This window comes from Phyllostomus discolor, chromosome 6, assembly GCF_004126475.2.
Source record: "Phyllostomus discolor isolate MPI-MPIP mPhyDis1 chromosome 6, mPhyDis1.pri.v3, whole genome shotgun sequence".
NCBI lineage: Eukaryota > Metazoa > Chordata > Mammalia > Chiroptera > Phyllostomidae > Phyllostomus > Phyllostomus discolor.
In genome coordinates, this window is record NC_040908.2 from 121,087,742 (window position 1) to 121,111,465 (window position 23,724).

The following is a 23,724-nucleotide window of genomic DNA, read 5'->3' on the forward strand; positions in this document are numbered from 1 at the left end:
TCTCTCCCCTGCGGCGTAAGGGGGACACCAGGCTGGGCCTGGAAACGTGGGAGGACAAGCAGGTGAAACCCTGGAGGCTGGGGAGAGCCTCCCTTGGGGCAGGGAGAAGCCCCGCTATGGGCAGGTTCGCCCCACCACACAGACCCCTGGAGGGCAGGGGCCCCAAGTGCCTCCGTGAGGTCAGGCAGGCAGGGAGACAATGGGGTGGGGGCAGACCAAGAGGGAATTCTGCAAAAAATCCCACCTCCTCTCTGGGTCTCAATGCCTCTTTGTAGGCACACCCCCCACCCCCACCCTCCTAACAGTCTCCTTGAGTCCCTTGGTTCATTCCTGTTCTCTCCCCTAATTTAGCCTTCAAGGCTCCCGGGGAAGATAATTATATGGGGAAGGCAGCTGGGGAGCGGCCCCTGGCAGAAGCTGCCCTGCTCTCGCCGCCCTGCACCCCCATGTGCCAGAGACAGCAGCACTGAGGTTTGGGGCACCGAGCTGCCGGACCAGGCCTCACTCCCCGCCTGCTGATGCTGTGGCCTCCGTGAGAGACACCAGAGCCAGAACCAGGGGGAAGGAACGACCAGGATAGAAAAACAAAGAGAGAGAATTCAGAGGCAGCCTGAGAGCTCTGGGAACGGGAGTGACCGAAGTAGCTCAGGGTTTAGGGTTTCCAGGCTCCTCACCCGGGCAGGGAACACAGTGGGAGCGCGGGTCATCATTGCAACAACCTGGGCCACCCCTGGGACACGACCGGAACCCAGAGCCTCGGATTCAGCTTCCAACTGGATGCCAGAGCCTGAAGGGCCTGGAGCCCATCCGAACCCACAGCTGAAACTCGGGGGACGCCTGAAGCCAGAGGGCAGAAGTGGAGGCCTCAAGGAGAGAGTCTGCAGCGCCAGGGGTCCGGCAGAGGAAGCGGGTAGCGCCTCAGAGTCACCAGGAAGGAGGTGGGGTGGGGAGAAGATGCCAGCAGCCGGATGAGGGGCCAGAACCTCCACCCCGACCCACAGAGGCAACCCTGTCCTCGGGGCCTGGAACCTCTCTCAATTCCTCAGGGCCGCTGCCTGCTGAGCTCCCACAACCTACTCCCCGACTCTGCTCTCCCTGAGAGGCCCCGGCAGACCTCAGGCCCCAACCCACAGACTCCCCCAAAATTGGGCGCCACCACTTGGAGACCCAGGAACTACCTCGTCCACAGTCCCCCGATCGCACAATGGAGAGGTTAAGTCACAGAGACCCACCAGGACCAGTGGTGTGCGGCCCGCTCGGCCCCTCCACAAACAGTGCCTTGCACCCCTCCAACGTTCCCAGGTCCAGGGACAGGCCCACATTTTGGTCTGTCAGAAAAGCCATGTGAGGAAGGGCAAACCCAGGTCAGCCGTGGGCCCCTGCGCCAACATCCTACCAGGGGCCTGGCTAATAGGCTCTTTACAGTCAGGCTCTTTAGAAAGTTCCATTACTCTCCCATCGCCGTGTATATTTAAAACAAAGAACTGGACAGGAATCTCCAAAGCCAATCCCTGAGAAACAGCTGAAGGACGAGGCTAAAACCTTGTGTGATCATCACCCAGAGAACCTCTGAGCAGGTAACAACCTTTGACCTTAGCACTAGTGGAAGCCTGAAGCCTCTGGGGCCTGAACAGATAGAAGCCCTCGTCATCCACTCTTGAAACTGCTCGGGCACTTCCAGGGCCAGAGGAGCACCCCCAGACTGGGCGCCGGCCCCATGAGCACTCTCAAAACGCCCCTGCAGAGGTCAGTGTCCACAGCCTTCCCTCAGCCCCACCCCCAGGGCCCCCCACACAGCACTCACCACCTGCGGCTTGCTGCAGCACTTGCTGGCTGGGGCAGGCTCATCTGGGGCCCGGGCTGCCTCCGGGGGCTTGGCCTCGGCAGAGGGCGGTGCAACCACTGGAGTCAAGCATGGCATATCCACTGGCACTGGGGCAGGCACCTCGCCAGAGCGAAGGGTCAGCATGTACCGCTTAGTGACATCCTCAAGGGATGGTGCCTGGGACGAGGGGTGGGCTCTGGCAGGAAAGCCCATAGGCTCAGGCACGGCCACAGGGGGGCCAGCTGAGGTCGGTGGCTCAGGCACCACGATAGGCGTGAAGGTGGCAGGCACGCTGGAGTGGCGAACGTGTTTGGAGGAGTGTCGGGTCTGAGGCAGGCCGCCAGGCTGGTCCTGACTGTCCTCCTGTCTCTGTAGCTCCTGATGACTGCTCCGGGCTGGGCGCTTCTTGGAACCGCGGCGGATGAGCCGAGGGGACAGGACGTCAGCCAGTTTAGGGTCGAGGTGGAAGTCCGGGTGGGCGGTGGGGGAGGCGGGTGGGGCCTCAGGCAGGACCCTCTCAGACTGTGCCCGGCCACTAGTGGGACTGGGCTCTTCTGGTTCTGCCTGTCGCTCTGCAAGGATGGGCTCGCTGCTGGACGGAGGCAGCAAGGGCTCGACCTCTCGGATGGGCTCACCTCCGGGGCCCTCAAATCCAGGCCCTGCTAGCTCCCCACGGCGGCTGGGGTCACTCAGAGATTTCTTCTTGGGAGCTTTGCCAGCAGCCCTGTCGTCCACCACACGTCCCAAGGCACCAGGCCCCTGAACGATGCTCTGAATGACCTCCTGGTACCCCTTGCTCTCTCCACTGCCCACAGACCAGTCACTGTGGCCGCTGGTCAAGCCCTCATCCACAGCTGGAGCCGCTGGAAGCCCGGTTTTGGGGCTCAGTGAGCCCAGGAGGTTGCTATCCACAGAGAATCCCGAGGGTTCCTCAGAGGTGGCAGCCCGGTGGCGCTGTGGAATCGGGTCACTTAGAGACCTGTAGGCCTCACCTGCCTCGCCATTGTTCAGCTCAGTCCCACCAGGGCCTGAAGGTGGGATTTTGCGTCTCCTGCGGAGGGCACCTGGTGTGGGAGGGGCATCAGGGGACACCAGGGACCACCCCCCGAGACTGTCTTCAGCCCCAGAGAGCTGGCTGGTCTGGGTTGAGGACGAGTTAAGGGGTCGCCACACCCCTGTGGTGCCCAGGCTGCAGAAGGCTGAAATAGAAGGCTCAGGATCTGTCCCAATGCCCTCATCTGTCAGGCTGGATTCAGGGCCAGAGAGCTCCTCCTGGGACCGCTGCCCTCGGGTCACGTCCCCTGTCCACTCAGTGCTTCCAGGGGGAGTATCGCTTCCATCGTCCTGCTGGGCACCCATACGCTGGATCTTCTCGAAAACCTGACGGGCCTCTTGCACGTACTGATCCTGAACCACGAGGGGCAGAGGGTCCTCCTCGGCGCCTGGGCCTGCCAGCAGGAGCTCAGAGGAGCTGGGCTTCAGGGCACTGGTGCGGGGTGCTCGGCGGTGGGCCACGGGCTTCTCAGAACAGGTGAATGACTTTGTCCTCCGAAGGGTGGCTGTCAAGTCCTTGAGTGTGGGGCGAGTGCCAGGTGCTGCGGGGGCTGAGGGGGGTGTGGACCCAAGTTGCCCGGCCAGGCCACCTGCTGATGGTGAGTCTCTGCCATCTAAGGGGCCACTCCCAAGGTCCCCGGGGCGCCCACCAGGCTTCCGGACTCTCAGCTCTGAAAGGTCTGAGCGCAGGAAACTGAGCAGGGTCAGGGTCTCTGAGGCAATGTCTGGGTTTGACAGGGACTTGCGCTGCCGGCTCTTGTCCAACTCCAATCCTCCATCCCTCAATGCCCTCGTGGTGCCCACAGGTCCCTTGGTGCGGTTTCGAGCCTGGGGCCTCAGGAGGAGCCCTTCTCCAGCTCCAAAGCTAGGGGAACGATACACACCCCAACTCCCAGAACCCCGGCTAGCCCACAGGTCCTCATCTTTGAGGGTCTCTGTGCTGGAGTAACGGCTGCTACCACAGGAGCCTGATGGGCTGGCCAGGTATGCAGGAAAGCTCACCTTGGCCACTCGAAAAGCTCCTCCCACAGTGTCTGGCAAGGGCCTAGGTCCCTCCTGGGAACCTGGTACACAGGGAGGTGAGCCAGTACTCCACTCCCGGGGCCCTTCTTCACTAGGGGCTCTTGGAGATGTTGGGGGTTCCGGGCTCCTGGCTCCTCCTGCCGGGTCCATGCTGCTCAGATTTAACCCATAACTGTCTGGCCTGCAGTCCTTATCCAAGAGGGAGCTTCCAGACTTGGGCCCCGGCCTCCCTCTCCAGCAGTGGCCGCCCTCACCATCTTGGTCCTCTTCGCTGCCTGAGGAGAGGCCTCCGTGGTAGGCCGGACTCTGCGCCCCAGGCGGCAGAGGTGGCGGGCCCTCCTCTTCCTCCTCGCTGGAGCTGGCAGCCCGGCTGTGGCTGACAGGATAGGAGGCGATGGAGGAGGAGGAGGAGCAGGAGGCCCGGGCCCCGGCCTGCGGTTGGGAGAAGCTATGCCAAGAATGTAAACCATCCGCCGGACGCTGCGCCCGCTCCTGCTGCTGCTGCCGCCGCCTCCTCCCCTCGATCCCTGGGCCAGGCAGTGGCCGCGCCGAACGAAGGCCAGCCAGGGGGAAGCATGTCCGAGGAGGTGGCGTCGGTGGCTGTCGGGGCTCCCGAGCCGGGGGTTCCCACGCGGCACTGTCGGGGCTGGGAGTCCCCGAGGCCTCAGAGTCGGCACTGGGCCGCCTGGAGCCAGGGCCACCGAAGAGCTTGCGCATCTCGGTGACGCTGGGCCAGGCCCCGCGCGCTGCGCCCTCTGTCTTTTCTTCGGCGGCCCCGGGGGAGACGCACCCGTCCCGGGCCCCTGCGGAATCGTCTGGCCGCTGCGCGTCGAAGCGCCGGGAGAGCTGGCGCACCGACGGCGAGAGACTGCGGAGCGGGCGCGGCTGCGCGGGGGTGGCCGGGGGCCCCGACGCCAGCTTGGACACGCGCCGGGAGGGCTGGCCCGGAACGGCTGCGGCCGGCCGGCACGAGGCGCGGCGCCGCAGCCCGGGGGTGTCCGTGGCTCCTTCTCTCGGCCCGGGTCCGCCGCTCCATCGCTCCAGCAGCTTGAACGAGACGCTGCGATACAGCGGGGGCCGGGGCGCCCCGTCCGCCATGGTGGCGGCACTCACTCCGGGGGGGCTGGCCTCGGGAACCGCGGCCAACCCCCCCCTGCGTCCCCGCCCCGAAGAAGCGCAGCTGCCGAGATCCGAAGGCCTGAGTCCTGCAGCCGCAGTCGCGGGAGTTTTCGGGAAGAGGACGCAAGAGACGGGAGCAGAGCTTTACCGGCTACGGCTCAAGTTTCTGCGGCCTCGGGCGGCTTCGGCTCCATCCCGCGCGGCCCCTCCCGCCTCAGCGCCAACCCCCAGGCCTGGCCCCAACCCCGGCCGGTGCAGCCCGGAGCATTGCGCGAGGCCTGGCCCGGCCCAGTCCGGATCCCTTCCTCAACTCTGCGCCCGCCAGCCGGTTGCCTGCCTCCCTCCCCTCGCGCTCCCGCTCCAGCTCCTCTTCCCTCCCTCCTGTCTGCTCGATCCTCGCTCCCTTTTGTTGCAAATAAACTTTGTGGCAGAGGAAAGGGGGCGGGGGGCGGGGCCTCAAGCTCCAAAGAGGGGGTGGGCTCCCCGGGCGCGCTAGGCTGGGAATCAGGAGTAGGGGGAGGGAATTGGGGAGGAGCCGAAGTAGAAACGACTGCTTGAGCACAGGCAGATTGAAGCGACCCTCACAGCCCGAGCTATCCCCAAAGGACTCACTCCGACACATGCAAGTTCTGAAGGTCCGCGGACACACACCTAGGGCGGTGCCCCCGCTGCGGTTCAGCCACTTTCGTGCGGAAACACCTTCTGCCCCCGGACCAACATGGCAACCTCGGACCCACAAACTCGTACACACCTATACTCAGGTACACGACTCTCCCAGATGGAAAAGGAGCAGGAATCGCCGCCAGGGGGAGCAATGGGCACTGCGGGCGGACTCCAGCTTTTGCCACTCTCTGCCCCACCTCTTCATTCGGCCAAGGCCACGCCTTTTACTTGGGCCTCCGAGAATCCCGCAGTCCCTGCGACCCCGTCTAGCCCCTCGCACCACCAAACGTCCCGTCCCTTCCACCTCTGGTCCTGTCCAGCTCTGAAAGTCCCCCAACTCGCACACGCCTCTCCAGAAGCCCCACCCCTTTAACCACGCCTCCGTCACATTTTCTGCCGCCAGCCGGGCGCCGGGCCTCTTCTTTCCCCTGCGCTCCAGATTACGTGACTCTTGCGCCCTCTACTGGCCCCATTTGCCCACCCCGCCCCCTTTGGAATCCTGGACAGGTAAAACAGCACCCACCTCTAGAAAACCAGAGGGTTGGAAAGACCACTTCCTCTACTGCTTTTCAGTCCTTTCCTAGTCTCTTTAGAAGCCGTTTTAAAATTAATCCCTTCCTGAAGTGCAATCACATACAAAAGGAGCTTCACAGGAACTCGCTCGACTTGCCACTGCCAAACCTACACTCCTACCTGCCGCTGCTCCACCCTCCTACTGGGAAGGTGTGGATCTCTTCTACTGCTTCTAGCTAAGCTTCTATTGGGGGTGTCCAACCAGCGGCACAGGATGGCTATAAATGCGGCCCAACACAAAGTCGTAAATTTACTTAAAACATTATGAGATTTATTTTTGTTTTCATTAGTGTTTTTGTATTTAATGTGTGGCCCAACACAACTCTTCTTTAGCTGTGGCCCAGAAACGCCAGAAGGTGGGACACCCCTGTCTGACCCAGACTGTGAGCTCCTACTTCTGCCCCCAAGTATCTGCCCAGGAGACTTGTCTGGCAAGTCTCCAATTCTGTCGGATACTGGGGCTTTCCCCTCTCCCCCCTGCCACTGCTAGGCCCCGTTCATCTTCCTGCCCCAGTTTAAACGCGTGACAGCTACCCTACATCTGAATGAATGAATGAATGAATGGGAATTTATGGAGTGCCTTGGATGTATCAGTAATATTTCATTTGTTTTATTTAGCCCTTGACCCACCACTGGAGGTAAGATATTAATTGCTCCTTCTATGGGTCATGAGGGAGAAGTAACTTTGACCAGTGTTGAAGTCAGGAAGTGGTAGCTCCTGCTATGACTCAAATGCAGGTTTCGGGAGCTTCAAACACCATATTCCTCCAGACCACCTTCCCTGGTCCCAGCTTCCTGATGAAGAAGGGGGTTCTCTCTCCTTTGGGCTTCCAGCAGCCTCTTCCTCCTTGGGCCTGGTTCACCCTCCCAGGAACAGAATATTCTGGTTGTCCCCTCAACCCAAGAGACGAGCTGGGCCTAAGACAGGATACCCTGGGAGCAAGAGGCCCTGGTCCAGATGACAGGGGGAGGGATGGGCAAAGGGCAGGATGGCAGACACTGAGGGATTACCTGACTGCCACACACCAGAGGGAGGTCTCAGCCAGGCCCCGGGGCCCTGTCTGCTGCTTCCCTTGGGTTGTGGGGAATTGCTGTAGAAAGAAAGCTCCTCCTCTTTGAATTGAGACCAGCCTCCTTCCTGTGATTCCCTCAACTTTGCCTCATCTCTGCCTGGAAGGAGCCAGCACATTTTTCCATCTTCACTGGGGAACTGATGGCAAGAGAGCCTTGCCTGGCCTAGCGCCTCTCTGCCCTCGCCTGGCTGTGTGACCTTGGGTAAATTCCTGTACTTCTCTGGGCCTCAGCCACTGCATCTGAAGAGTGAGGAACAAGTCTAGGCTCCCCCAAGGGTGCTTCTCTCTGACTATTTGAAGTCAGACTCTGTCTCCTCCAGGGTGTTCTTTCTACCTTTTTGGGCAGCCGTAGCATGGTGGGGGGGCTCCATCCCAGGAGTCGCTGCTCTCTTCTAATAACGATGTTCCCTACCTTCTGAAATGTGTACTTTTCAAACTCTTTCACACCCTGTCCTGTTCTGTCTTCATGTCACTTCTTGGATAGAGAGGTTCTTATTCCCATTTCACAGTTGGGCAGGCTGATGAAGAGGAGTGGAGACTCGGGTCACAGGCTCCCAGGGTCCTTCAGCTTGGCTGTGAGATGAACAGGTTGTGGGGGGATAGCTTTGGATCTGGAACCCCTGTGGTGGGGGAGGAGGGTGATTCAGGATCTGGGCTGGGCCTCTGCTGATGGGGAGCTCCCCCGGAAAGTGGCTTGGCTGTTTTCGGCACCTTGTGAGTCTTCCCCTTCTGACTCAGGATGAGACCAAGTCATCTTCCTGGCACAGCGGGACCTGGTGTTTTTAGGACTCAAAGCCTGGTCTAAGAGGGGGCTGGGAGCACTGGGCCCAGGGTGGAGAGAAAAGCACTGTGCCAGGAGGCTGGAGCGGGCCCAAGGCAGTCACGCTTATGACGTACTGGGTGACCCTAGTAGGGCCCTCTCTTCCTTTGGGCCTCAGGCTCCTCACCTGTGAAAGGGGAATGGCAATAGTAACCCGTCTGCCCCAGGAGTCTACCCAGCAACAGCAGAGCTATAGGATCTCTTGGAGAAGTCAAGATGGGAAAGTTATGATGGTCAAAGTCACGCCCAGTGTTCGGCCTCGGGTACTTAAGGGGGAGGAAGATGAGGGGCGAGAGGACTCCGAGAAGCAGCGAGCTCCAGGAAGGAACTCTGGCTCCTGACTCCGCTCCAAAGTCAAACAGAAATGACCTGAGACTGTTCTGTTCCTTTCCTGCATAATTAGACCTCAAGTACACAGAACTGAATTATTTATAGCCTTTTGTTCATGATGCAGTCTCACCTATTATTTAATCGACTCCCACCAAAACCCAAAACAGCTAGGACCTTTACAATGTCCTACATCTCATTATATAGCCCCCCCTCCCGCATTCTCCTGCTGCCCACCCTCCAGGGTCACCATCACCTTCTGGGTCCAGCACTCCCTTCTTATATAGTTTTATCACATCTGTGTATTTCTTTCAAGTATATGTTTTAATTTTAATTGTTTTTAAGTTTACAAATAGGGCATCTTGCTGTATGTAATTTGGGGGATTTCTTTTTATTTAAAACGTATTGCCAAGATTTATCCATATCATTGCATGCCAGTGTGGTGCATTCTGCTGCGTGCAGTACTCCAGTGTGTGAATATCGCACAGTGTGCCCACCCACTCTCGAACACGTGGACATTCAAGTGTTTTCAGTGCTGCCGTGGGCACTGGGCCCGCGCCGGGGGCACATTTGCAGCCGTGCTCAGGGCGGTGGGCCACACGGCTGCTTGCCGGGAGTCGGCATTGTCAGGCCAGAATCCAATATCTTTTCTGTTTTTTGATGATCTGTATTTCCTTTTCTGTGAAGTGCCTATTTGTGCTTCTTGTCCATTTTCCTGTTGGGTTATAATACTTTTTATAATATATAAATATATTGTTATATACAATATATAAATTTACATTTATGTAAAACATAAATATAATGTTATATTTTATGAAAATCCTGCCCTAACCTTTCCACACTCAGTACCCCCGGTGGCCTGGGGAGAGCTAATAGTATTATTGCTATTTTACAGGCAGGGGAACAGAGGCTCAGAGAAGTGAAGGGGTTTGTTCAAAGTCACGGACTTAGTAACAGCCCTTCTGTGCTGAGCTAGTGCCTTCTGAGCCCCTTGGACCTCAGCTAAGAAACCTTCTCTGCCCCTCAAGCTGGGTCAGGGCCCCCATGGTCCCCAACATCTCCTGACTGTTCCGTGAGCTTATTGTCTCCCCAGCGCTGCCTTCTTTGCCCCTGGCCCTCTGTACGTTTCTGAAGTCCCTCCTCTCCGACTATGATGACCCAGATGTGTACATGTTTATTTCATTGTTGTCCTTCTCCATTGTTGTCCTTCTTCAGTGGGTCAAGCCCGGGTCTGAGCTGCCTGTGTTCCCAGCACCATCTGTGAGGTGCGCAGAGAATGCTGGTTAAACGAATGAAGGGGGAGGGCGTTGCTGGGACAGATCCGGTGCCCCTGAGATCTCCCCCAATCAAACTCTGGTTCCCGGCTCTCTGGCTCCCCCATCCTGACCCTGTGCCCCCGGCTCCTGCCTTCCCTGAGCCTGGCCTCCCTCAGAACCTTCTACCTCCAGCCCCTCCCTCCGCCACCCACCCCACTGCCTCATCCTGTCACCGCCCTTCAGAGACCCCCAGGCTCTACCTTCACCGCTCTGGTTCCTCCCCCTCCTCCCCAGCCCCTAACGTTGGTGTTCCAGGGCCCTGTCCCGGACACCCCCTTTTCTTACTCTCTTCCTTAAGAAGCGCATCCGCCCCCTCAGATTCTAGCCAGAAAGTGGGGAGATCACCCCTCAGGCCTTGTGCCTTTTCCAGAAGGCCTTCCTGGATGTCTCCACACCCTGTGGACTCCTAGCTCCCACCCAGGAGGCCTCCACCCCAGTTCAGGACGCTGCCCAGCCTCCAGCTCGGTCTGCAATCTCAGGATGGAACCTGAATAAAGGGGCTGTGGGCAACACAGATCCAAGACGCTGGGCCTTAAAAAAGATAGATCCGTACCCCTCATGCAGAAATCTGGATTTGGGTGGCCCCAAACCGGAATGGTCAGAGACGCAGCTGATTTCAGCTTTCTGCCCCACCAGCCACAGAAGGCACCCTTGCCCTCCTGGTCCAAGCTGGTGCTCCAGCTGTGACGTTCCTGCCCAGAGCAGCAAGAAGGGAGGAGAAGCAGACAACAGACCCCACCTATCTCTGAAGAACCTTCCCTCCTCCCACATCCAACTGCCTTAGGGCACTCTGCTTACATCCCATTGGTCAGGAGTACATTTCCTGGCCATACCCAGCTGCAAGACAGACTGGGAAGTGGAGTTTCCATCCTTGAGGCCATGTGCCCAGCTAAAAGAGAATTGCTTTTGTGGTTGGCACTCTGCTGTCTCTGTCACAGCTTCCTAGGGGGTCCCCAGGTACTGGGACTGGGTGGGGCGGTGGGCCCTCGGAAAGCAGGTGTAGGAAGGGAAGGAAGGGAGTGAGGATAAAGCTGGAGGGATCTAGTGTATGGGTTACAGAAAGGTGGTGTGACCCTGGCACATCCGCTCCCACACCCCGGCCTTGGTTTCCCCACCTATAGTAGGAGGTGTTATGAGGATTAAAGGAGAAGGTGTGTGTACAGCACATTGCATGGTGCCTGGAACCCGCAGAGCCCGGCTGGTGGTCATGCCGGCTCCCCGGTGCTTGCTCGTCTGTGACTCTCCAGCCCCGTCCCAGGCCACAGCCCTTCCTGTGCTTCACGCAGCAGCCTCCATGCCAGTGGCTGTGCTGTCCTCTCTACTGGGAACACCCTCACCCTCTCTCCTTCGGGCTAATCACATCGGTCCTTCGAGGCCCCACTGCACTGCCCCGTCCCCTGGGAAGTTTTCTCTAACCCGGGGAAAGAGCGCCCTGGACCCCTTTGAACCCTTATGGTCCTGCCACTCTTCACCATGCTCCACCTCCACCCCACTGTCTGGCTGTCTGTTCCCTGCTCCCCACCGCAGCAAGCAGCCGTCCTCAGGGTAAGCCCTCACCTCCTACCCATCACTGAGTGAGCTCGGGGTTAAAGTGAGGAGGGAGAAGGGGGATGAAGAGCTTGAAAAAGACAAAAGGAGAGATCTAAGCCCTTCAAATGGTGCTCAGAGTCCCTGGTGCCCGAAAGCAATAAATGGGTCTCCCTGATAGGAACAGTTTGGGCTCGTGGGTTGTGGCCCTTGGTTTTTAAAAAGCGTGCTGACTTTTTTTTCTTAAAAGGCAGGCTGCCTCCCAGGTAAAGGAGAAAGAGAAATTGTTGCAACCCCCTGTTTAAAGTCCCTTGTTCAGAAACCTCCTGTGACAAGCCCTAGAGACGGACCCGGAGGACTCGTGTGCCAGAAAGGCAACCTCGCTGTCAGAGTAACATTCACCGCATGCTCACTGTGTTCTGAGTGCTTTGCACATATTAGGCAGTTTAACCCTCACAACTTCACAAGATAGGTTTCCTTATTTTCCTTTTTTACATTGAGAGAAGTTAAGGCACAGAGAAGTGAAATAACTTGCCCAGAACAACACTGCCAGCAAACAGCGGAGCCAGGATGCACCCCCAGGGGCCTGGCTCCGGAGCCTTCCCCCTCCAGCTATTCCTTCCCGCACAGGGAGGGTGGGGACGGCACTTGCCGTGGCCCCCAGTTTCCACTCTTCTGGGTGGTCTGCAAGGGCGGTCATTTGGGTCTTTACAGGGGCTCAGCCTGGGTTGCGGAGAGAGGCGCTCTCCCTCTCCCCCTGCACGGGCAACTGAAGAGTGTGGTCTCAAGACGCGGAACAGGTTGTGAGGTGGGCGGCATCTGTACTGCTGGGCATGGCATGGCATCCTGTAGGGAGTGAGGACAAGCCTCTGTCTTCTGACACCCCCACACGTCTGTCTCACTGTGGCCCAGAGAACCGAAGTTCCTTCCGTCTGTACTGTCAGCCTCCCCAGGAACGGCACTTGTAATAGGTTCCCCTGGTGGGCTGGGCCTGGCGTTCCCACCTCCTCCACCAGCTGCAAGCGCACCTCTGGCATTCCTGTGGAGTTTCACTCCTCCAGAGTCCTTCTCTGAATGCCTCTGTTGCCCAACAGCCTTGGAGGTTAGGCAGGGCTCAAAGGAAAATAACTGAATCAATTATACAGTCCTGCCCCTCCCTGCCCTTCCCTCTCCTCCCTCCACCTCCTAAAAAGGACGATTCTCTGCCCTGCACAGGGTCCGTGTGGTATACCAGCAGCCCGGGCAGGCCAGACTGTTCCACAGCGGGGAACAAGGCCCGGAGGAGAAGTGAGGGGTATGGGGGTGGGGACAGGAGAGGAGTACCAAGGGAACAGGGCAGAGAGGATGGGGATCCACAGGGGTGTGGCTGAGAGGAGAGGTGCGTAGGGAGAGCAGGAGAGGATTTGGAAGGGCCTTGCCTGGTGTGATTCCCCTTTGCTGCCTCCTGGGGACCTTCAGTGACTTTCCAAGAGTTTTGAAGGTTTAGGATGTGTTTGAGATGCTTCTATGTTAGACAGTCTCCAGGCAGCCTCCCAGGTACCCACAGGTGAGAATAAAGGAGCTGAGGGGGCAGGACAGAGGAACCCCACAGGATCCGTCTGTCTGGAGACTGGGCAGCAGGTCTTGACCGCAGACCTCCACATAGCAGCCTCCTGATGGGCCTGGGGTGGCTTCAAGTCTCCACAAGAGACTTTGGGAGGAGGCTCTAAAAGAAGTTTCCTGCCAACTTCTTTTAGAATGAAGCCATGTGGAAGGGCTATTCCCCCTAATGGGGGGGGGGGGTGTGTGTGTGTGTGCTGGTGGAGGTGTCCCAGGCACAGAGGATACCCTGAGCCTGAAAGAGGTACATTGGAAGAGGTAGGTGGAGGAGAAGTAGGGCCTGAGGCTCTTCCTGGCATTTGATGCTGGTCCCACCCAGCTTCTGTTCTTGACAGCCCACCACTCCTGGGCTTAGTTGTAACTCACTTGCTTTAAGGTCAGGCTCAGCGAGTCTCTGCCTCTAGTTTTGTACGCACAGTGCCTTCCTCAGGAGGAGGCTTCTCCTCTCTGCCTTCTAGGTTTCTCCCTGCCTCTTCTAAGGACACTCCCTGATTTCTCCTTCTGCTGAGCCTCCACGCCTGCCATTTTCTGGAGAGTAGCCATGAGACAGCTCTTGCTTTTCCGGCTTTTGCACACAAGAGGACCCACGCCCTCCACCTCACTCTGCCCACCTGCTCCAGGACAGAGCCTAGCACAGGCCTGGCCCAGATTGCACGGGCAGGCTTCCCACCTCTGTTTGCAGAGCCCCATCAGCCTGTAACATCTGGTTCAGATGCTCCCCTCCCTCCTCCCCTCCTCCTCGGAAAGATCTTTCCTGACTCCTTGGACTGGGTCGTGGACACCCTCTGGGCACTCCTTCCCTGCAGCCGCCAAGCTTCCCTCTGCCACAGCCTTTCCATCAGGGCCTTTCCTTCACTGGGTCAGTACCTCCAGCAGCTGGGGGTGGGACTGGGGCAGGACTGGGGCGGGGCTGGGGCTCGTTCTTTCCGGGCCCCAGAACCAACCCAGGCCCAAGCACAAGGTGTCAGTAAAGGTTTGCTGAACAAATGAAGCATCACACTCGGCTCCTGCTCATTCCTCAAAACCCAGCTCAAATGCCTGTTCCCAGAAGCCGTCGCTTCCCCCTCCCATCTTCCCTCTCTCCCACGACTCCAAAGCAGGCAGCATATTCCTCGGGTATAGAACACGTCATGCTATATTTTTGTGAGCAGCTTAACATGGCTTGCCCAACTCTCCGTGGCTGACTGAGACCTTCTGGAGAGCCAGGCTCGGGCTTGTGTGTCTCTGTGGCCACAGGGCCTGGTCCAGAGAAAGGGCTCCGTAAGTAGCTGGGGAGATTTGGGGGTCTGTGGGGGACCTCACCCCATGTCCAGCTGAGCTAAGTTCTAATTCTCTGCATGCTTTAGGCTTGGTCAGACTCCTGGTGTCCCAGCCACAATGGTAAAGATTACGGCTGTCCCGGCCCCACGGGTCCTGCCCCAGTGGATTCAGCGGCCCTGCCGCTGCCACTTGGCCGTGAGTTTCTGTAGCAGCTCATGGGACTGCCGGCGGAACTTCTTCTGGGTGAAGTAGAAGAGGATGGGGTCCAGCACGCTGTTGGCACTGGCGAAGGGCCGGGTGCCTTTGTAGGCGGCTGCAAAGGCCTCCAGAATGGGGCAGGAGACCCCGGGCGTGGAGCGCACCGCCAGGTAGGCTGTCTTGGTGACGTGGAAAGGCAGGAAACTGATGGCAAAGGCGGCTGCCACCACCACAGCCATGCGGGCTGCCTTGCCACGCCGCTCCTGGGCCACAGGCCCTGTGAGGCAGTCCTGGCGGCACAGACGGCGGGCCAGACAGAAGTAGCAGACCAGCAGGGCGGCAAAGGGCAGCAGGAAGCCAATGACCGTGAGGGCCATGCCGTAGGGCAAGTATCGGGTGGCCAGGGAGGGCGGGCTCAGGTCGTAACAGACTGTGCGGTTGCGCTGGATGCCTGTGGCGGCGAAGAAGGCTGTGGGCAGGCACTGGGTCACCACGGCCAGCCACACGATGCCACACACGAGCCAGGCGACCCGGCGGCCCCCACGCTTGTGCCAGGGGGCCAGAGGATGGCAGATGCCCAGGTACCTCTGGAAGCTGATGCAGGTGAGGAAGAGGATGCTGCCGTGTAGGTTGGCGTAGAAGAGGAAGCGCACTAGGCGGCAGGTGAGGTCGCCGAAAGGCCAGTGGTCCCCTTGGGCGTAGTTGTAGATGAGCAGGGGCAGGGAGCAGGCATACAGCAGGTCGGCCAGGGCCAGGTTCAGGGTGTACACAGCCGTGCGGGTCAGGGCCCGGCGGGACGTGCAGATCTGGGCGATGACGCAGATGTTCAGCGGCAGGCCGGCCGCCAGCACCACCGAGTACACGGGCGGCAGCAGCAGTCGCTTAAAGTTCTCGCGGTAGACACAGGTGGTCGGCGGCGAGCCCAGAGCCTGGCTGGTGCCGTTGTGCCACTCCATGGCTGCCCGACCGGCTTCCTACATCTGGAGAGGCTGCGGAAGCAACACACGGCCCGTCAGGGACCCGTTCGCCCACCCTGTCCCTCTCTGGGCCCTGATCTCCCACCCCAGCCGTTTCTGGTTCCACCCCGCAGAGGCCCCGCCCAGCACCCCCTTCAAGGAAAAAAACCTGGAATTCAATAAAGCTCAAGCTTGGGAGAAATCCAGTTCACTTTTTTTTTTTTTTATGTTTATTTCTCACCAGACTTCCTGGTGAACTTCTTTTTATCCTTCAAAACCTTAGTCAAGTGTCTCTGCTGTGTAAGTGGAGACTGATAGACTTTGGTTTGCACCTCAGCTTAGTTACTGGCCATGTGGCCTTGGACTGCTGATGGACCCTCTCCGAGTCTCAGCGTTCCCATCCGAAAGGTGGGGGAGTGGTGACCTACCTCTCAGGATGTCCCAAGGTGAGAGGCACTAAATCGTGCTATACGGGGCTTCCCCGGGGAGCCCGGGCCCTGGAGACTGTGGTTATGGTGGGCCTGCCTGCCTTTCTCTCTTCACAGATCAGGAACCTCCTGAGGAGAAGCGCCAAGGCGGGTGCCTCTCTGTGTGGAGAGCCTGGCCCCGAGTCCAGGGCATAGAGGGCCACTGAGACTCTTAATGAATCCACATGAACAAAATGTCCACACACCGTGAGCTGACCAAGGACAGAGTCTACCTCCTCGGCCAGGACTCCACCTTCCAAAGCCACGGTCTTTCTTTTGGTTGCACTTTTCTTACCTGTAAAATAAGGAAAGGAGGGATTCAGTAGTTCCCTAAGAAGCCTTCCACTGACTTAAGGCTACAGACTGGTCTGGTAGAGCCACTGATGCCACAGCGCCCTCCGGTGGCTAGAGTAAAAACAGCTTCCCTGAATGCAAATAGCAGAGGACAACCTCAACAGTTTATAGCTACAGGCACAGGCCGGGGGCAGGCGGGGGTGGGGGGGGGGGTGGAATCTAGACACAGTGAAGGGCAGCGGCTACTTAATCTTACTCAGTGAATTAGAGGCAGAGCCCTAGTTTGAGCTGGAGCCCAAGCCCAGCCATCTGACTCAGAGGAGGCAGCTTAGTGTAGCCCATGGACATAGAACGCAGAGGCTCCTAGCCCAACTTCAGAAGATCAGGCAGGCCTGGTTCAAATCCTGGCTTCCCTTCTTCCATGTTGTTCAACCCAGGGCATGCCACTTGTCTTTTCTGGGCCTGTGTCTTCATCAGTAAGATGTATTATAGGACTGGCATGCAGCAGGTGCTTAATAAGTGCCATGCCATGCCGTTTTACCCTACACCTAATCCCTCCACTCACCCTTTCAGGTTGCAGTTTGGGGGAACCACAGGCATAATGCTTTAAGGGGCCCCCGGTGGGATAAGTCTGACTTCTTGATGCTCACCTCCCAATGGGCACGTCCACATTTACCGGTGTCCAGAGAGAATTTGCCGCTGGACTCTGATGGACCCATAAGGCAAAGCCACTGAGATAGTGAGTCAAATCCCCCCCTCTCCCTGTTTTACAGATTGGAGAAACTGAGGCCCAGAAAAATATAAAGTCCTGCAGACACACTCTGAGGGTGACAGAGGGTCGATGCTCTGACCCAGATGGTCAGGTTCAAACACCAGCTCTGCCACATGAGAGCTGTGTGGCCTTCGGCTCACTGCTGAGCCTCCCGGCCTCCATCTCCGCATCTATAACATCCCCCACAGCCCATTTCCTCACAGGGCCATGGGGAAGACCAGTGCGTGGCACAGGGCAAGTGTTAGCTATTCTTAATGTGAGTATACCTGCTAAGTAGAGTTATGAGATTTTTAGAAAAGGTTTTATTTATTTTTAGAGAGAAGGGAAGGGAAGGAGAAAGAGAGGGAGAGGAACATCAATGTGTGGTTGCCTCTCACACGTTCCCCCCACTGGGGACCTGTCCTGCAACCCAGGCATGTGCCCTGACTGGGAATCGAACCAGCAACACTTTGGTTTGCAGGCTGGTGCTCAATCCACTGAGCCACACCAGCCAGGGTGAGATTTTTAAAAGTTATATTAGAGTAACACATAACTCCCCATACTAATTTCTTCCAACTTAAAATTTCATTTTGACAAAAATATTTTACCCAGATTCTGGGCATCTGCAAAATGGTGATGTTTGGATTCTCTAGTCTGTATCTCACGTGGCACATTGCCTCTCGTCACCACAGATTCTCTGTGGCCCCATGAGTTAGGCATGCCAGGTGCCCAGCTGACCAGTTAGGCACAAGGGGAGGCCAAGGAGGAAGCATGATGGTGCCCCCACTGTAGCCAGGAAGACAACATTAGTACAGGCAAGAGAAAGTTTATCACTCATCTCTTCACTCATTGTTCAGGCCATTCCTTCACTCATGCATTCATTTTCTGGTTTTCACATGCTAGGCATTTAGTGAGTATTTACTACTTGGTGGATGCATGAGGACACAGTATGTAGATTAGACGTAGGTAGATAGATATAGAAATACACATACACATTTACTTATATGTGTACCTGGTGGAACAAAAGCAGGTTTATAGGAATAAACACAGAATATATCCTTGTATTATTATTTGTTAATTATTGCATTATTTTCCACACTGACGACTGTTAAACTACTTCTGCCCCGCCCTGTACACGTGCCAGTCTGAAGGGGGAGACCAGTGCAAGCACAGGACGGAAGAGCCTTCTCAGAGGAGGCTGAAGGATGGAGCAAGACGCTGATGGTTGGGGAGAGTCTCCCTGGGCTGAGAGGGGTGTGAGGACCCCCAGGGTGTCTCTAGGTGGGGAGGAAGGTGGAGCAGGCAGGGCCTGAGGGGAGAGCAGCCTGCTGGGGTGGAGGGTCGTGGTGAGGAGGAGGAGGCTGGTGGAAGAACGGTGCTATGTCCCTGAACCCTCCTTTGAGAGTCCTATTGCCCTCGGACACCACCCCAGAGAGAGGCCCCCGACTTAGGTGACTGGGGACTGACTCTAGTCATTTTCTGCCTGCCCGCCCCCCACCGCTCCTCAGGCCCCAGCGAGTCAGGTCCTCTGGGCAGGGAGCACAGCTGCACGAGAGGATCCAGGGCAAACCTGCAGCTCGGTGCCGGGAAGGGCAGGCCTGGCGGTCACCTGGCCCCCTCATCCATTCTTTCTTCTGAGGATGTGGGGTGGGACGGCTCTGTTCTCCCAGCTCCCAGCAGGAGTGGGTTCCGGGAGAGCTCACCCGGCCCCTGCCTCCCGGCAGCACCTGACTTTGGCTTCCTCCGGCTCTCACCTCTGTCACCCAGTCTTGGGACCTGAGGCCTGGACCAGCTCGGACCCAGCCTCTTCCCGGGCTCCAGCCACTGTCCGTGGTGGGGGCTTTCCAGCAGGTGCTTCTGACCACCTCCTTCCCTGCTGCACCCCCCGTCCTCTGGAGGAAAAGCTCAAACCCCAGTCCTGACAGTCCAGCCGTGCCGAGCCTCCCAGCCTTGTCTGGAGCACCTCAGGCCCCTGCACCTGGCCCTTCCTCTCTCATCACGCTGCTCCCAAGAGACCGAGACGGCCAGAAATCCAGACTTCCTCTGCAGCCTCCTCATCTGTACTGTTCTCTCCGCACAAAGTGCCACCCAACCCAACTCTGTTCTTCACAACCCCAAGTGTCCATCGAGCTCCAGATCCAATCTTGCTTCTGAGGTGCAGTCCCTTCCTCTGGGCACCCCCAACTCTGTGGACCTGCTTTAGGTCAGCGCTAAACCCAGCCTGCCTGCCCACAGTGACAGTCCCTTGTGCCCAGGCCCAGGCCCAGGCCCAGCCCCGCTCCGCACGGGCCGTGGCCCCAGATGCACCGCCCCTCACCTGCCGCCTTCTGTCCCCAAAGCGCCTTGGTTGGTCTCACGTGTGTCGGCCAAGGGGAAGCCAGACGTGAGGCTCCCCGCGCCTGCCCTCAGCCCGGGCTGCGACACCTCTGACCAGGCCAGCAGCTTCCTCTGTTTCCTGTCAGGGCCGTCTCTGACTGAAATAGCCCCTGTGGGGGCCGCCCCGCCCGAACACCCCTAGCACCAAGGCCTGGCGGAAACTGGGACTTGAAGAACAGGAGGTGGAGAAAAGGTCCCTTCCCGGAACCCTCCCCCACCCCCAGCGGAGGAAAGAGGGGGGTGGGGGGTGGAGGGAGAGGGGCGAGGGGGCACCGGCGGCTGCTGGTCGAAGGGCAGCCGCACAGACCCAGCAGCTCCCTTTCTCCGCAGCCTCTTCTCAGTCTTCTCACCTATCAAACGGACAGCTTAGCGATTAACCAGCCTTCGGCCGTACCGCCAGAACCACCTTCCCTCCCAGTCACCCCCGTCTCCCTCCATCCCTGCTGTCCCCATGGATCCAACAGCTCACTCGCGGATGACGTGCCCAGCCCTCTCCGTGGCCGTCCACTCACACACTCACTTACTCAGCCACCCTCTGCCTCCCCTTCTAGCTCTCTTCCTTTTCTCCGAAAGCACTGATTATGCACCCACTATATGCCCTCAGATATTCCCCCGTGTTCCCCTGCAGCAGTCATGACCCCCCTTTCCTGTGGCAGGCCCAGAGCCCCCTGGGAGCCATGGGTGTGAGCTGTGGAATGGAGCTGATGCCTCTGAGAGCTCACCTGAGTGAGGTTCTCTCCCCCGGCTCCTCCTCACCACCAGACCAGGACACAGAGCTGCGGCCCCTACCCACCGTGTGGTTCCACAGAAGCCCCTTTCCCTCTCTGATCTTCTGGCAGAATGTGCTCATCCTGGCCACAGCAGGCTGTGAGGGGGACTGCCAGAGGGAGGGCCCAGTGTAAGCACTGACCTCACCCCCAAACCCATTTTACAGGCGAGCAGATTGAGGAACCAAGTTGGGGCCAAAGTTTTGACCGAGCCAAGAAAATTCAGGTTTGCACTACTGTAAAAACTTGGCCAGTTGTGCATGAATTGAGCACCTACTGCATATGCAGGGCTGCCTGGAGACTGCTTGTGCTAGTCCTCTGCTGGGTTCCCAGGGCGAACTCCTGAGGTCACCCCCACGGGGGGCGGCACTGCGTGTCCCAAGAATGGGAACAGCTCCAAGGGCTTCCTAAGAATGCCAGCCTCCTGGCAGGTCTTGGGAGTTAGTTCCTGCCACCTGGGTGGGGGGGGGGGGGGCGGAGCTCAGGTGTCAGGTGTCACCCCACACACCTGGAGTGACCTGGAAGGGCTCCTGGGGAAGACAGGTCTGTTGCTGGGCCTGAAAGGGCCAAGGACACGTGGACTTTGAAAAGTGAAGAGACATCCCAGACAGGAGGCAGAGAGGTGGGGCCCCCTTCTCTGCCTCCTGCGTGAGAAGTGAAGAACAATATCGCAGCCAGAGCAGAGGATGAGTCATGTGAGGAGGAGGCCCCTCGGGAGGCCTGAGGGGCTGCCCCTTCGTGTGCAACCTCCAGGCAGAGCCCCCCCCCCCCCCCCCCCCCCCCGTGCCCTGCCCCCGAGCCCAGCCTCATCCTCCCCACCCGGCTTTCCGGCCTCTAAGCCTGCGCACAAGCTCTTTCCTCGGCCTGGGGTGCTGCCCCCCACTTTCTCTGAGCGATGCTCACCTACGCCCCTGTAGTTTTCTTGTCTGTGAAGTGAGAATGAGCATTGGCACCTATGACAAAAACTGGTGCAGGAGTGAAGTGAAATGAAACCCAGTATATAAGGTGCCCTGACACACAGTAGGTGCTCAGTAAACATCCGCTAACTGAATGAATCCATTACAGACCCCACCTAGTAAATGCCCACATGTTGGGTGCCCTCGGCCCACCACAGCCTCCACCACTTCCGGGGCCTCGGCACCAAGTGTCATTTCTTTTTCTTTTCTTTTCTCTTTTCTCTCCCTCTCTTACCCTCCCCTCCGCTCCCCTCCCCTTCCCTTCCCCCTCCCTTCATTTATTCAGTTTTAGGGAGAGGGGAAGGGCTGGAGAAACACTGATGTCTGAGAGAAACATCAGTTGGTTGCCTCTCATACACGCCCTGACCGGGGACTGAACCTGAGACCCAGGCCTGTGCCCTGACCAGGAATCAAACCAGTGACATTTCATTTTGCAGGACGATGCCCAACCAACTGAGCCACCCCGGTCAGGGTTAAGTGTCATTTCTTAACTGCCTACTGTGTGCCAGATGCTTTATCTGCAGTTGTAGGAGGGCGGGAGTGGGAGATATTCTTCTCTTCATTTTACATGCAAAAAAACTAAGATTGAGGAAGGGCCAATGAGTTTCCCAAGGTGTCACAGCTAGGTGGCATTTCAATGGGGTCTTTCTGTTTCTATAGCCCCCTTTTCCAATGTTCCCTTCAAGTTTGGGGACTCCCAGGGGAGTGTCTTCCCTGCACTGAGGGCCCGTGGCCATGAGATGGCGCCAACAGACTGCACAGCACGGCCAGCCTCACCTGCAGTCCTCTCCCCTCCCCCCGGGCTGGGTGGCAGGTCTGCACCCGCAGGGGCTTCCCGGCGGGGGATGGCTCTGGACAAGGTCAGGGGCGGTTCCCAGCCTCCTCTCCTGCTGACCCCCTCCCCAGCCTTTCTCCCAATCATTCGCAGATAAGCCCTGTTCTTGGGTCCTCTCCTGGTCAGTGTGGCTCCCAAGGGCCACTGGGACACTGGCAGGATGACAGAGCCAGTGCTGAGCCCGGTCAGTCCGAGGTGGAGGCCCTGGGGGTGCCACCCCGAGCCCAGGTGCCCCCCACTGGCTTCCCCTTCATGCACACCATCAGCAGGAGCACCGAACGAGGTTCCCCTCTCACAGAGGGGCAACTTTTTAATAATTCAGGCAACAATCCTTGGGGTCAGTTTATGCTGCAGAAGAAGTGATTCGGCTTAGACATAAGGGAGAACTGACAAGGGCTGAAACTCCTAGGGCGGCTTGGATCCTATGGTCTCAGGATACCCTTTAGAGGACTTCTCGGCCGCCCCCCTCCCCCGTCCTCACCCCCAAGGCCCTCATATCTGAAAGCGATGAGGAGGCCTGATGACCAGAGGCAGGAGCTGGAAGCCTGAGTCACAGCCAGACAGCCAGGAACCAGCCCAGACCAGGCTGGATGTGGGAAGAGGCCCCCAGCCTTGGCTCGCCTGCCTGCTGGGAAACTGCTCTGGAATCCCCCTTGCCCAGCCCCTGAGCTATGAATTTAGCAGCCGGGGACACCGGCTCAGGATGGGGGTCAAGACTCAGCTTCCTTCCCTGGAGGAGTCAGGCAGGCTGGGATCTGTCACCACCTTGCTCTGTGCCCCGACGCGAGCCACCTCCCGTCCCTGAGCCCGGGGCTCTGCCTGATGGACAGGGCTCGTGAGGGTGCCCACCTGGCAGGACCATTATGTCCTCTGTGCTCCGGTCACCAGCCCACCCCTGTCCCAGATGGTGTCTAGCCCGAGGCCAGTTTCCCATGCCAGTGCCTCCCTGGCACCTGGAGGACAGCGGACAGGCAGCGGAGCTTGCCCCTTTCGGAGGAGTTTCAGGCTCAGCCACACGATCACACTATCAGGCCGATTGCACTATCAGGCTGGCCGGCTGCAGAGCCAGGGAAACCTGGCAGGAGGCACAGGGAGGGTGGGAAACCTGATCTCTCTTCTCTTTTCCACTTCCCTTTCTCACCTCCTTTTCAACAGGAATTAAAGCTGGAACTGAAACAACCATTTTCAGCGCAAGGAAGGGGAAGCTGTAGCTCGGGGGAATTTGGGGGTTGAGGCTGCTTCCTTTGGTTCCTCTCCAGCCCCTATAGGCTGAGCCGAGAGGGAACTGCTCGAGCCTCTGCTGCATGCCAGGCCCCGGCTGCTCATCCCTGAGCTCAGGCCACCCCCGCCACAGGCTGGACAGCTGTTTTCCGTGGAGCACTGACTGCGCACCCATCGCTGCGCCAGAACTCTTTCCATGCCGCGTCTCCACCCCTCACAGTTCCCATCTCAGATGAGGAAGCTGAGGCTTGGCAAAGTTAGCAACAGGCTCTGTCTTGGAAAGGGGATGAGGAGGTCGGATGGACACCAGGATGGCGAGCGCAGGGCTGAGAGGTCAGGGGCAGCTTGGGGCTGAGGAGCTGTGAGAGGGAGCACACAGGGCCGGCAGACAGCGGTGGTGGGAGAGGGAGGGCCTGGGGCTGCAGCTCCTCCCACCCAGGGCTCTGGGAGAGCCCAAGTCCTTCCAATTAGCCCTCTTTCCCTGGAGCTGGTATGGGAGGGTCTTGTTCCTGCCTGGACCCTTGGGATGTTCAGTGTTTTCCCTGTGGAGGTGTACTGCTTGGGTCTCTCTTCAAGGAAGAACAAGCCGTCTGGCTGCAAGCAGTGCGGTTGGCTGACAGCCTCCGCCGGTGTGTGGGGGACCCACCCATCCTCTCAGATAACCAGACTCCCGTCTGCTGGGAAGAGCTGGCCCAGGTCCAGCCAGCTGGCCAGCCTGCCGGACA

The 23,724-nt window shown here is 58.5% G+C and overlaps 2 protein-coding genes across 7 annotated transcripts in view; both read right to left on the minus strand.

Moving 5' to 3' along the window:
* ARHGEF17 (Rho guanine nucleotide exchange factor 17) overlaps positions 1-5,795 on the minus strand; it is a 55,906-nt gene extending 50,111 nt beyond the window's left edge. Inside the window, exon 1 of the mRNA XM_028514879.2 lies at positions 1,805-5,795. Coding sequence (XP_028370680.1) covers positions 1,805-4,999 — 3,195 coding nt within the window. The 5' untranslated portion in view covers positions 5,000-5,795. The remainder of the gene's footprint in view (positions 1-1,804) is intronic.
* An 8,231-nt stretch (positions 5,796-14,026) lies between these two features.
* Positions 14,027-23,724, minus strand: part of P2RY6 (pyrimidinergic receptor P2Y6) — a 34,553-nt gene continuing 24,855 nt past the window's right edge. For 3 of the 6 annotated variants that reach the window (XM_036028838.1, XM_028516524.2, XM_036028837.1), the window contains exon 2: positions 14,027-15,365. In XM_036028838.1, the coding sequence (XP_035884731.1) occupies positions 14,346-15,332 (987 nt within the window). In that variant the 5' untranslated portion in view covers positions 15,333-15,365 and the 3' untranslated portion in view covers positions 14,027-14,345. Of the gene's footprint in view, positions 15,366-16,005; positions 16,095-19,161; positions 19,571-23,724 lie in introns of all 6 variants that reach the window. The other 3 variants (XM_036028834.1, XM_036028835.1, XM_036028836.1) reach the window with 2 other exon arrangements.